The sequence below is a fragment of the Petromyzon marinus genome, chromosome 3 (assembly GCF_048934315.1).
Source record: "Petromyzon marinus isolate PM22_M1 ecotype Great Lakes invasive population chromosome 3, UKy_Petmar_22M1.pri1.0, whole genome shotgun sequence".
Taxonomy (NCBI): domain Eukaryota; kingdom Metazoa; phylum Chordata; class Hyperoartia; order Petromyzontiformes; family Petromyzontidae; genus Petromyzon; species Petromyzon marinus.
Genome location: NC_133669.1, coordinates 19,542,597 through 19,556,467, shown reverse-complemented (window position 1 = coordinate 19,556,467; position 13,871 = coordinate 19,542,597). Strand labels below are relative to the sequence as shown.

The window sequence follows — 13,871 nt, the reverse complement described above, 5'->3', positions numbered from 1 at the left end:
CACATATTCACACTCACTCACACACACATTCACACTCGCACACACACTCACTCACACACATTCAAACTCACTCACACATACTCACTCATACACATTCACACTCACTCTCGCTAACTCACACACATCCACACACACATTCACACTCTCTCACACATTCACACTCACTTACACACGCATGCACACTCTCTCACACTCTCACACATTCACACTCACTCTCGCTAACTCACACACATCCACACACACATATTCACACTCACTCAAACGAACATTCATACTCACACATTCACACTCACCCATACACACATTCACACTCACTCACACACACATTCACACTCACTCACACACACATTCATACTCACTCACACACATTCACACTCACACTCGCTAACTCACACACATCCACACTCACTCAAACACACAAATTCACACTCACACACACACATGCACACTCACACACACACACATTCACACTCACTCACTCACACACACACATTCATATTCACTCACACATTCACTATCGCTAACTCACACACATTCACACACATTCACACTCACCCACCCACACATTCACACTCACCCACACACACATTCACACACATTCACACACATTCACACACATTCACACACATTCACACTCACTCACACACACATTCAAAAATACAGAGACAAAGATCCCCCGCATAGCCTTAACAGACTGTAGGGGCAAGTGCTGTTAGCGAGCACCTATAAAGGCCGAAACGGCACGCGAGGGGGTGGCCAACACCACGCCCGGCCGCCTTTGTCTCCTCGATGGCGATGTTTATACATCGCACCAGGTACTCATTTTAGGCTGAGTCGACCTAGGAGAGGAGGCCCAGGACCGGTTCCGATAATCGTCACCAGTGTTGGTGGCCGTGAGCGGGAATCGAACTCGGGTGGCCGGGTTCGTAGTGCAGCGCGCTAACCGCTACACCACCGCTCCCCACACACTCACATACACACCAACTCACACACAATAACTCACACACACACACTAACTCACACACATACACACTAACTCACACACACTAACTCACACCATACACACTAACTCACAAACACACTAACTCACACACATACACACTCACTCACACAACAACAACCGCCATTCGCCACTAAGTGGCGGTGACGTCACCACGACGCCTGTGCCAGGCTATGTGCACCCCGAGGCCACGTGAAGCGTCGAACGCCCGCTGGCAGGAGGTCACGGGGCAGACCCAGGTGCCACGGGTCGACTGACTGAGATGACCGGCCGATGCACCACCCGTGCCCCCTACTGTGCCAACCTGCTGTGCTTTAGCCACCCGGCGCTCCGCTCGTTGTTCTGAGCGTCGCTCCTCCGCCCTCCGTTGTTGTTGGAGGGCGACTGCCTCCAACTGCCCAGTAGCATCCTTCACGAGCCTCCTCCACAGAGGCCGATCTTGACACCGCTGGTACCAGTCATCGGCAAGTCCACTCAGCTCCACGTCCTCCTGTACCACATCACTCCATCTCTTCTCTAGCCCGTGCCGCGCCCGCTTAGCCCCCTCAATCCGGCCAAACAAAAGCTGTTTCGGCATGCGGTGGCTGGGCATGCGGGCTACATGACCCAGCCATCGCAGCCTTGCCTGCCGGAGGAGCTCACCGATGGGACCCTGCCCAGATCTTTCAAGGATTTGTGAGCTCCTCACACAATCCAGTCTGGTTAAACCCAGGATAGATCGTAGGCAGGCCAGCCTAAATGTTTCCAACCGGCGAAGATGTTCCATTAGGGGGGTCCACGTTTCGCAAGCATAGAGAAGGGAGGGAATGACCGTGGCCGAGAAGACCTGAAGCTTAGTGCGGAGCGACAGACCAGGTAGCTTCCACACAGCGTTACGCAACCGATGAAAAGATATTGCCGCTCGACTGATTCGGAGTGAGACCTCTGCTGTTAAACTGGAGCCGGTCATAAGCACACTGCCCAGGTATGGGAAACTCTCCACTCTCTCCACAACTGCCCCATCACCGATTGGGAGTTGTGGGGGTGGAGTGTCCGATGGTACAAAATACCCAGGCAGGTGCTTAGTTTTGGTGGGGCCGATGGTAAGGCCCCACCTCTTAGTGGCATGCTCCAGTCTCAGCAGCAGCGTCTCCAACTCCTCCTCTGACTGAGCAGCTATTACCAAATCATCAGCATACATAACGTGGTTGAGGAATAGGGAGCCATCCTTTGACCGCACCCGGGCATCGATTAGCCTCCCATTATATCTGTACCATATGGAGATTCCCCCGGTACAGCTATTGAAGGCTTCACGAACTACGTGGTCAAAATAGATAAATAATGTGGGAGCCAGAGGACATCCCTGTCGCACCCCAAGGTGTACAGGGAATGGCTCTGACTCCCGGCCACGTAGTTTTACCCGGGCCCGCTCACCATCATGAAGGTCCTTAATGATCGTGAGCAGAGGGTCAGGTACTCCAAAAGCACGAAGAACGACCCAGAGCCCAGGCCTACTGATGGTATCATAGGCCTTGACCAGGTCAATAAAGCAGAGATGTAGGTCTTGTTGGAATTCCCTACACCTCTGCTGTAGCAGACGGACAGAAAATATGGCATCTGTGCAGGACCGCCCTTTCCTGAAACCGCATTGGGGCTCCGCAAGCCTCTCCTCAGCGTGCCTGGCAAGGCGATGCTGAATAATCCTTGCCAGGACCTTTCCCGGCACACTGAGGAGTGAGATGCCCCTGTAGTTGTCACAGTCTGTGCGGTCCCCCTTCTTAAAAAGGGGGACCACCAGGGCATCCTTCCAATCCTGCGGAACCCGTCCAGTGGTCCAGACTGTTTGTATGATGTCATATAGGGCAGTCTGTGCACAAACGCCACCCTCCCTCAGCATTTCGCTTGGGAGATCATCTCTGCCCGCTGCCTTTCCTGGTCTCAGACTCCGGATCGCCTTCAATACTTCCTCAGCAGATGGCACCTCAGCCAGCCACTCACAGTGGGTGACTTCTTCCAATATTTGAGGCACCGCAGCCTCAGCAGGGTCATCCTCACTTTGTGCCACGATGTTTTCCTGGCTGAGGGATTTTCCCTCCCCCAGGACCTCACAGAAATGCTCAGCAAATCTGGGGGTCGGAGATTGGATCACCGTTTTTTCCCCTAATGATGGTAATAGGTGTGGCGCTGCAGGTTACTTTTTGATGGCGTTAAATAGAGATTTGTGATCGCGGGCCACTGAGGCAGACTCCATCTCCTCAGCAACCCGCGACCACCACCCATCCTTGCAGCGCCTCACGGCTCTCCGAACCTCCGAGCGAACGCTGCCGTAAGCCTCCTCATTCTCTGACGTGGGATTCTGTAGCCGATGACAGTGGGCCTGTCGCTTTTTCTCAACCATCCTGAACCGCGTACCCAAAGCAGCCATTGCAGCTGCATGAGTCACAGTCCTAAACCTCGCCCATTTACCCTCGACATCAGGAGGAGTGGGGGATGATGCCAATCCCAGCCGCAAGCGATGATGAAATTCTCGCTTGCAACTTTCATCAGATAACTGAGACCAGGCCACTTTAGGTTGGAATGGGGTCCTGGGTGTACACCCACCACCGGAGTGGAAGAATGGCAGGCGCATCTTACAGATGACTAATCGATGGTCAGAGGGCAGATCAGCTTCACGGTAGGTCCTGGTGTCAAGGACATGGGCTCGCATCTACTGGTCCGTCACTATGCAGTCCAGCAGATGTTCTTGCTTGGACCCGGCATGCATCCATGATGTTGTGTGGATGCGCCGATGCCGGAACAGCGTGTTGGTAATTACAAGCCCATGGGCTGCACAAAAATCTAGCAGCCTCCTACCGTTGTTATTGAGCTGATCTGGCCCATGCCCTCCAATAACTCCAGACAGGTGCAAGCATCATGACCAACTCGGGCATTGAAGTCACCCAACATGATGACTCTATCCCGAGAGGCCACTTTAGCCAGCACCTGTGACAGGAGGTCATAGAAGGCATCTGACTCATCGGCTTTGCCTGCATCCCTCCACGGATGTTCATCTTCGGTGGGGGCATAAGTAACCACGACCACCACTCCTCGAGCTCACACATAGACACTAGCTCACACACACTCACACAACAACCGGCGTTCACTCCTAAGTGGCAGTCACCACGGCGCTTGTGCCAGGCTAGGTGCACTTTGAGGTCACGTGAAGCGTCGAAGGCTCCCTGTTGGCAGAAGGTTAAGGGAGAAACCCGGGTGCCATGGGTAGACCGACTGAGATGACTGGCAGACTGAGCGAAATATGGTAAGCTCCAAGTTATATCGCTCATGGGCCTCACCTGGTCTATAGATCTGGCCACATATGATAGATCAACGAAGCGGCTTATCACGTGGAAATGTATAGCAGCCCAATACTCTAAAAAGCACGTTGATTCTAGATGTGGAGGGAAAAGCCGGAGGAACCGGAGATGAATCCACACGACCACATAAATAACGTGCAAACTCCAAATATACAGGCGTCAGGGTCCGGGTCTAACCCACGATCTCTTGTATACCAGGCGAGGTAGTTAACATCTCGCCAATGTGGTACCGTGTCTGGTGGACCCAGTGGACTGAATGCCCCCCCCCCACCATCCACACCCCCCTCCCCCGCACCCCCCGCCCCCCATGCCCCCCCCCCCTCTAAGAGCCTGTAGAGAGAGGAAGCAATCACCACGGCTGGCCATGTGCAACGCGCGAATGCTCACTGGGGAAGAGAGGCTGCACTTCGTCGGTCAGAAGCTGGATCGGTACCACCGGGGACTGTTGTGGAATACGGGAGGTCCGGTGGACTGTTTAATGGACCCTGTCACCATGAGGGGGGGTGGGTAGGGCTTAATCCTCTACTTGGGGCAGGGATGTAAGATCAGCCGACGAGGAGTGGCTCTTCGTCTTTAAAAAAAAGACAATGAAGGGAGTGGCATGGGAGCGTGGTGGGGTGAGGTTTGGTGGGAGCCGGCGAATCGCAGGGGCTCGCCTCTTCTGAGCCTCCTCCTCCTCCTCACGCGGGTGTTGGGTAAAGTGGTAGCGTCGTAAATTCCCACGGAGGTCACGAGCAATGCCCGAGCAATTGGTGCAGGAGTGATGGGAAGGCGTGGGCCCCGTAGCAGCTCGATATTGGCGCGCGCCTCCGATTAGCGCGGTTGGCTACGTACGGCGCGAAAGCAGTTCAACACAGAGCACGTACGTAATGGGGGGAGGGAGGGGGGAGGGCTGCTCTTTCATCGCCGGGTGTCATCAACAAACGTCTTGGGTACGTGCCTGCTTTTAAACAAAAACGTCTTGGGTACGTGCCTGCTTTTAAACAAAGGCTGGGCTATAGTGAAACAAATTAGCGAACGTGAGCTCATTTCGCCCCACCACACACACACACACGGGTCTGTCCGCTGAGCATCAGCTTCTCGTCCGTAAGGTGCGCCTGTTATCGCGTTCGGATGGAAAATGTCCTGGTTTCAGCCGAGGCTGCGAAATGGGTTACGTTTCAGGACTGTGCAGTGCCGGATTATCCTCGTAGCAAAAGTAGCTACATCTGTAGTAGCTACGGGCCCCGCACTTTCAAGGGCCCCGCGCTAAATGATTTCAAGCTATCAATTCCGGTTCAGTGATTCTGCACTTGCTCTATTACTATAGTACTATAGCGCCTTGAACTTTTATGAAGGACTGGGTGTTTAAGGTTAGCGATTTGTCGTACTATCTGGCTGTATAGCAAATGAAAAAATACAATTACTTTACTATGAAAGTAAAAAAAAATACTTGTTTTAATATATATTTAAGGCCCCTTTATAACAACATATGCTAAAGGCCCCCGCACTAACTTAATCCGGCACTGGGACTGTGGCTCGTGCAGCTACTGTGGCTGCACGGGGCAGCAAGTCCAGACTTGATAAAGAAAGAAAATAAACACCCTTGGCTGACGCAGGAGATGTTTCGCAGACAGAAGGCGTCAGGTCCATTTTCAACGCTAATGTCCAGCAGCTTTTTTTTGCCCAGAGGATAGGGGAGCTGTTTGGTACTGCGAAGATCAGAATCAGAATCGCTATTTATCCTGGATAAAATCCGATGAGCTGTGAAGCGCTTCTTCACACACGGGGGTCAGAACGTCACAACAACAATACAAAAAAACAAGCGATAGGAGTCCAGAGTATAGGAAAGTCAATGAATTAAAACATAAAATGAAGTAAAAACGTTCACGTTTCACGAGTGCATTCATTGCAAAGCTTGGCCCAGGCAGAAACAACTACAGCAAAAATAGCCCCACGTCACACAAAATCAACAGACAGTAACCCTCAATGAAGTTGCACATTAAAATTGAACTAACGAAATCGGTAAAAGGATGAGTTTGCCGAGGAAACGGGACTGCTTTCGACACTTCCCCGAACGAACGCGGACATCTGTGAAAAAAAGAGCTTTATAGCTCATCGGGTTCCTCCAAGATGGATAAATATTCTGATGAACGTTGCGGCGTCTTTGTCTCACTGCTGATGTTTACACACTGTGCTCCTTTAAGGCTCCTTTAAGGCCGACTCCACCTAAGCGAGGTTCGGGACCGGTTCAGTTATATTTGCTACTGATGTTCGCCGTGACCAGGAATTGAACTAGGGCCCCGGGCTCACACGCACAGATTTACACGCGCAAACATGTATACATACGAACACTTACGCATTCCCATATGCACATATATACACAGCCAACACATACTTTGCATACAAAGACAAAGATCCTTCGTATACTTGAAGGCCAGGACGACACACGAGGGAGTGGGTGGCCAACACCAACACCGGCCGCCTTTGTATCCCCAGTGCCGATGTTTACATATCGCGACCAGGTATTCATTTGAGGCTGAGTCGACTTAGGGGAGGCCCAGGACCGGTTCAGATAATCGTCACTGGTCTTGGCCGTGAGCGGGAATCAAACCCGCGTCGCCGGATTCGTAGCGCAGCGCGCAAACTGATGCGCCACCGCTCCTCTCACACGCACCTCACGCCTCTTGTCTTCCCCCAACAAAGATCCCCCATATAGCCTTAACAGACTGTAGGGGCAAGTGCTGTTAGCGAGCCGCCAACCCCCACACTCCCTGCACGCCACAGCCACAACGCCTCAAACCAATACTGTCACACTCTTCTCTCAGACAAAGATCCCTCGTATAGCCTTGACAGACTGTTGGGGCAAGTGCTGTTCGCGAGCAGCACCTATGAAGGCCGGCACGGCACGCGAGGGAGTAGGTGGCCAGCACCACGCCCGACCGCCTTTGTCTCTCTGAGTGGCGATATTGACTACACACCGCTCCAGGTACTAATTTGAGGCTGAGTCGACCTAGGGGGAGGCCCACGAGCGGTTCAGATAATCGTCCCTCGGTGTTGTTGGCCGTGGGTGGAAATCGAACTCGGGTCGCCAGGTTCGTCGCGCTAACGGCTACATCGCCGCTCTCTCAAACACACACGCACACACACGCACCCTGCCTCGTACACACACAGAACACACACATTCAGATTTCCCCTTACACGTACAAACATTAAACAACGCACCTCTCCCTCTCACACAAAGGCAAAGACAAAGCTCCCCCGTATAGCCTTAACGGACTGTTGGGGCAAGTGCTGTTAGCCAGCGTCTATGAAGGCCGGCAAAGGCACACGAGGGGGTGGGTGGCCAGCACCACGCCCGACCGCCTTTGTCTTTCTGAGTCGACCTCGGGGAGGCCCAGCACCGGTTCAGATAATCGTCACCGGTGTTGGCCGTGATCATGAATCGAACTCGGGTCGCGCACTTATCGCTACACCACCGCTCCTACAGACATCATACGCCACACACATTTCTCTCTTTTTCAAACACACGCAGACACCACAGACACACACCTCTCTCTCAAACACATATCGGTATGGCTCTCTTACACACGTCTCAATCTCACATACATCTCTCTCACGCACACACATACATCTCTCTCACGCACACACATACATCTCTCTCACGCACACACACACATGCACCCCCCCACGCACACCCACACACCCCACACACACAAACACCCACGCACACACACCCCACGCACACCCACACACGCACACCCCCCACACACAACACCCCCCCCCACACCCCCCCCCCCCACCACACACCCCACGGACACACCCCACACATACACACGCACACACCCCACACACACACGCACTCCACACACACACCCCACGTACACACCCCCCCACACACACACACCCGCACACACCACACACACACCACACACCCCCCCACACACACACACCCCACACACCACACACCTCACACACCCACACACACACCACACCCCACACACACCACACACCCCACACACACCACAGACCACACACCTCACACACCCACACACACACGCACACACCCCACACACACCACACACACACACCACACACACCACACACCCCGCCGACGTCTCACCGGGGTTCAGGAACGGTAGCGGCGCCGCTGAGACGAGCGCCGGGCCCGCCAGAGCCGCGACGAGGAGACGCAGCCGCATCTCGGCCCCGAGCAGCAGCAGCAGCAGCTCCACCATCATCTCGCCCAGCACAGCCACCACCACTAACCACCACTAACCACCACCTACCGCTAACCACCGAACGCCGCAAAATGAATAATCAGGCGGCAATCGCCCCCTGATCCGCTCGGCACCAGCGGGGAGCTGTCCGTGGTACCCCGACGACAACAAACGGCTACGAGGGCGGCGGCGCTGTCCCAGAATTCATCGCAGACTCTTCCACCTCTTCTGCTGCTGCACCGTCTTCGTAATCGTCTTCATCATCATCATCATCTTCTGCTTTATCATCAGTTAGCAGCGGCTGCTGCTGTAGCCACTGCAGCAGCAGCGGCGGCGTCGGTGGTGGTGGTGGTATCTTGCCAAGATGATTTCAAGCGGAGGTCCGACTGCAGTCGTGCCGCGTGGCATCGTAAGGATGGATAATTTTTTGTTGTTGTCGATCGTGAGATTTGTTTTATCTTCGGGTACAAAATTAGTATGAACAATAATGTCAGCAGCAGCAGTAGCAGTGTTAGCAATACATGACAGAGACGGACACGCTATAATATTCCAATAATCACCAATAAATAAATCATCGAACGAAAATGAGATCACCGGTGAAATAATAACGTGACATTCATGACAATTTCCTTCCAATATTTAACGATCTGATGTAACAAAAACAAAACGTGGAATTTGAGAATATTTATATATTTAGATTTTTCTCAAATTACACCAAAAAATCCGTCGGGATTATTCGGTCTAAGAAATAATTAAAAATTTAAATCTATCGAGAGAAGCTGCCGCTGCTGCTGCTGCTGGACGCGTTCCGTCTACGCCGCTCGGCTTGGACGAGGCGGAGGAGGAGACGCGGGGAGATGCGCTGAGGGAGATGCCGGTCCAGGCGCCATCTTAGCGGTGCATTAAGGGAGATGATGCTCCTCCCTGTCGCTCTCCCTGTCGCTCTCTCTCCCTCTCTCTCGCTCTCCCTGTCGCTCTCTCTCCCTCTCTCTCCCTCTCTCGCTCTCCCTGTCGCTCTCCCTGTCGCTCTATCTCCCTCTCTCTCGCTCTCCCTGTCGCTCTCCCTGTCGCTCTCTCTCCCTCTATCTCGCTCTCCCTCCCGCTCTCTCGCTCTCCCTGTCGCTCTCTCTTTCTCTCTCTCGCTTTCCCTGTCGCTCTCCCTGTCGCTCTCTCTCCCTCTCTCTCGCTTTCCCTGTCGCTCTCCCTGTCGCTCTCGCTCCCTCTCTCTTGCTTTCTCTTTCCCTCTCTCTCGCTCTCCCTGTCGCTCTCTCTCGCTCTCCCTGTCGCTCTCCCTGTCGCTCTCTCTCCCTCTCTCTCGCTCTCCCTGTCGCTCTCCCTGTCGCTCTCTCTCCCTCGCTCTCCCTGTCGCTCTCTCTCCCTCTCTCTCGCTCTCTCTTTCGCTCTCACCGTGTCATCCCTCTCCCCCCCCCCACCTCTCTCTCCTCTCTCTCTGCTCCCTCGCCTCGCTCGCGTCTCACCCCCTCCCCCTCTCTGTCGCTATTTCTCTGTTCCTTTCGTTTATCTCTCTCCCCCCTCTCTCTCTGTGTTCCCTTCTTGTCTCCTGCAACTCTCGTTTCGCTCTCCCTATCGCTTCACGTCTCTGTCCCCCCCCCCCCATCTCTCTCTCCCCTGCCTACCTCTCCTCCATTCTCTCTATCTCTCTCTTACATATCTTCCGTCTCTCTCTCTCTTACATATCTAATTTCCGCTCTATTAATCTCTGTCGTCTCTCTCCCTCCTGCTTATCTCTTGCTTTTTCTCCTCTCGTCCCTCCTCTTATCTCTCTGTCTCTCCCATTCCCTCTCTCTCTCTCGATCACTGTCTCTTGTTTCCCCCTCAGCTTATCTCTCAATCGGCTCCCTCGCGCATCTCTCGTTCTCTCTAAATATCTCCCCCCTCTTTCTCTCCCCTCTGTGTTTCACTCTCCCTTGTCTCTCTCCCCTTCTGTGTTTCACTCTCCCTTGTCTCTCCCTCCCCTGTGTTTCACTCTCCCTTGTCTCTCTCCTCTCTGTGTCTCACTCTCCCTTGTCTTTCTCCCCTTCTGTGTTTCACTCTCCCTTGTCTCTCTCCTCTGTGTTTCACTCTCCCTTGTCTCTCTCCCCTCTGTGTCTCACTCTCCCTTGTCTCTCTCCCCTCTGTGTCTCACTCTCCCTTGTCTCTCTCCCCTCTGTGTTTCACTCTCCCTTGTCTCTCTCCCCTCTGTGTCTCACTCTCCCTTGTCTCTCTCCTCTCTGTGTTTCACTCTCCCTTGTCTCTCTCCTTTCTGTGTTTCACTCTCCCTTGTCTCTCTCCTCTCTGTGTTTCACTCTCCCTTGTCTCTCTCCTCTCTGTGTCTCACTCTCCCTTGTCTCTCTCCTCTCTGTGTCTCACTCTCCCTTGTCTCTCTCCTCTCTGTGTTTCACTCTCCCTTGTCTCTCCCCACTCTGTGTCTCACTATCCCTTGTCTCTCTCCTCTCTGTGTTTCACTCTCCCTTGTCTCTCTCTTCTCTGTGTTTCACTCTCCCTTGTCTCTCTCCCCTTCTGTGTCTCACTATCCCTTGTCTCTCTCCTCTCTGTGTTTCACTCTCCCTTGTCTCTCTCTCCTTCTGTGTTTCACTCTCCCTTGTCTCTCTCCTCTCTGTGTTTCACTCTCCCTTGTCTCTCTCCTTTCTGTGTTTCACTCTCCCTTGTCTCTCTCCTCTCTGTGTTTCACTCTCCCTTGTCTCTCTCCTCTCTGTGTCTCACTCTCCCTTGTCTCTCTCCTCTCTGTGTTTCACTCTCCCTTGTCTCTCTCCTCTCTGTGTTTCACTCTCCCTTGTCTCTCTCCTCTCTGTGTCTCACTCTCCCTTGTCTCTCTCCTCTCTGTGTTTCACTCTCCCTTGTCTCTCTCGTCTCTGTGTTTCACTCTCCCTTGTCTCTCTCCCCTTCTGTGTCTCACTATCCCTTCTCTCTCTCCTCTCTGTGTTTCACTCTCCCTTGTCTCTCTCCCCTTCTGTGTCTCACTCTCCCTTGTCTCTCTCCCACTCTGTGTTTCACTCTCCCTTGTCTCTCTCCTTCTGTGTTTCACTCTCCCTTGTCTCTCTCCTTCTGTGTTTCACTCTCCCTTGTCTCTCTCCTCTCTGTGTTTCACTCTCCCTTGTCTCTCTCCTCTCTGTGTCTCACTCTCCCTTGTCTCTCTCTCCCCTTCTGTGTTTCACTCTCCCTTGTCTCTCTCCCCTCTGTGTTTCACTCTCCCTTGTCTCTCTCCTTTCTGTGTTTCACTCTCCCTTGTCTCTCTCCTCTGTGTTTCACTCTCCCTTGTCTCTCTCCCCACTCTGTGTTTGACTCTCCCTTGTCCCTCTCCCCTCTGTGTTTCACTCTACCTTGTCTCTCTCCCCACTCTGTGTCTCACTCTCCCTTGTCTCTCTCCCCTCTGTGTTTCACTCTCCCCTGTCTCTCTCCCCTCTGTGTTTCATTCTCCCTTGTCTCTCTCCCCTTTGTGTTTCACTCTCCTTTGTCTCTCTCCTCTCTGTGTCTCACTCTCCCTTGTCTCTCTCTCCCCTTCTGTGTTTCACTCTCCCTTGTCTCTCTCCCTTCTGTGTTTCACTCTCCCTTGTCTCTCTCCTCTCTGTGTTTCACTCTCCCTTGTCTCTCTCTCCTCTGTGTTTCACTCTCCCTTGTCTCTCTCCTCTCTGTGTTTCACTCTCCCTTGTCTCTCTCCTCTCTGTGTTTCACTCTCCCTTGTCTCTCTCTCTGTGTTTCACTCTCCCTTGTCTCTCTCCTCTCTGTGTTTCACTCTCCCTTGTCTCTCTCCCCACTCTGTGTTTCACTCTCCCTTGTCTCTCTCCCCACTCTGTGTTTCACTCTCCCTTGTCTCTCTCCCCACTCTGTGTTTCACTCTACCTTGTCTCTCTCCTCTCTGTTTCACTCTCCCTTGTCTCTCTCCTCTCTGTGTTTCACTCTCCCTTGTCTCTCTCCTCTCTGTGTCTCACTCTCCCTTGTCTCTCCTCTCTGTGTCTCACTCTCCCTTGTCTCTCTCCTCTCTGTGTTTCACTCTCCCTTGTCTCTCCCCACTCTGTGTCTCACTATCCCTTGTCTCTCTCCTTTCTGTGTTTCACTCTCCCTTGTCTCTCTCCTCTGTGTTTCACTCTCCCTTGTCTCTCTCCCCACTCTGTGTTTGACTCTCCCTTGTCCCTCTCCCCTCTGTGTTTCACTCTACCTTGTCTCTCTCCCCACTCTGTGTCTCACTCTCCCTTGTCTCTCTCCCCTCTGTGTTTCACTCTCCCCTGTCTCTCCCCTCTGTGTTTCATTCTCCCTTGTCTCTCTCCCCTTTGTGTTTCACTCTCCTTTGTCTCTCTCCTCTCTGTGTCTCACTCTCCCTTGTCTCTCTCTCCTCTGTGTTTCACTCTCCCTTGTCTCTCTCCCTTCTGTGTTTCACTCTCCCTTGTCTCTCTCCTCTCTGTGTTTCACTCTCCCTTGTCTCTCTCTCCTCTGTGTTTCACTCTCCCTTGTCTCTCTCCTCTCTGTGTTTCACTCTCCCTTGTCTCTCTCCTCTCTGTGTTTCACTCTCCCTTGTCTCTCTCTCTGTGTTTCACTCTCCCTTGTCTCTCTCCTCTCTGTGTTTCACTCTCCCTTGTCTCTCTCCCCACTCTGTGTTTCACTCTCCCTTGTCTCTCTCCCCACTCTGTGTTTCACTCTCCCTTGTCTCTCTCCCCACTCTGTGTTTCACTCTACCTTGTCTCTCTCCTCTCTGTTTCACTCTCCCTTGTCTCTCTCCTCTCTGTGTTTCACTCTCCCTTGTCTCTCTCCTCTCTGTGTTTCACTCTCCCTTGTCTCTCTCCTCTCTGTGTCTCACTCTCCCTTGTTTCTCTCCTCTCTGTGTTTCACTCTCTCTTGTCTCTCTCCCCTTTGAAGCCTCTCCAGTTGTCTCGTCCACTCTCTCTCTCTCTTCCCGTGTCTCTCCATCTCATATCCTTCTCTCTTTCTCTGCCTCTCTCCTCGTCTGTCTGCCACTCTTCCCTCTCCCAGCCACTCCACATCTCCGTGTCTCCCTCTTTCTTCTTCTTCGTAGAATGCGTTCATGTGCATCTGCAGTCCTTTTATCCACTGCTGGATGAGGACCTCCCCACGCCGTGCGGGGGCGTGGTGGTTCATGGTGGTTCATGGTGGTGGTTCATGGTGGTGGTTCATGGTGGTGGTGGTGGTTCATGGTGGTGGTGGCTATTTGACCATCCCTTACCACGCTGGCGAGTACGCTTTGATGGAGGTGGTGAGGACACACGTGGGGAGCATAGCAAGTACTGTACAACAAAACCATAGATTTTTGCTTCACTGCCCTGTGTTGCTCGTCACGTCACGTAAGCCTCCTCCCCCCCCCACGCC

At 53.1% G+C, this 13,871-nt stretch overlaps 1 protein-coding gene across 1 annotated transcript in view; it reads right to left on the bottom strand.

Moving 5' to 3' along the window:
• The window catches only part of LOC116956494 (uncharacterized), a 116,891-nt gene extending 107,321 nt beyond the window's left edge, over positions 1-9,570 (bottom strand). The window contains exon 1 of the mRNA XM_076052300.1: positions 8,435-9,570. Within this exon, the coding sequence (XP_075908415.1) occupies positions 8,435-8,552 (118 nt within the window). The 5' untranslated portion in view covers positions 8,553-9,570. The remainder of the gene's footprint in view (positions 1-8,434) is intronic.
• Positions 9,571-13,871: the final 4,301 nt, after the last annotated feature.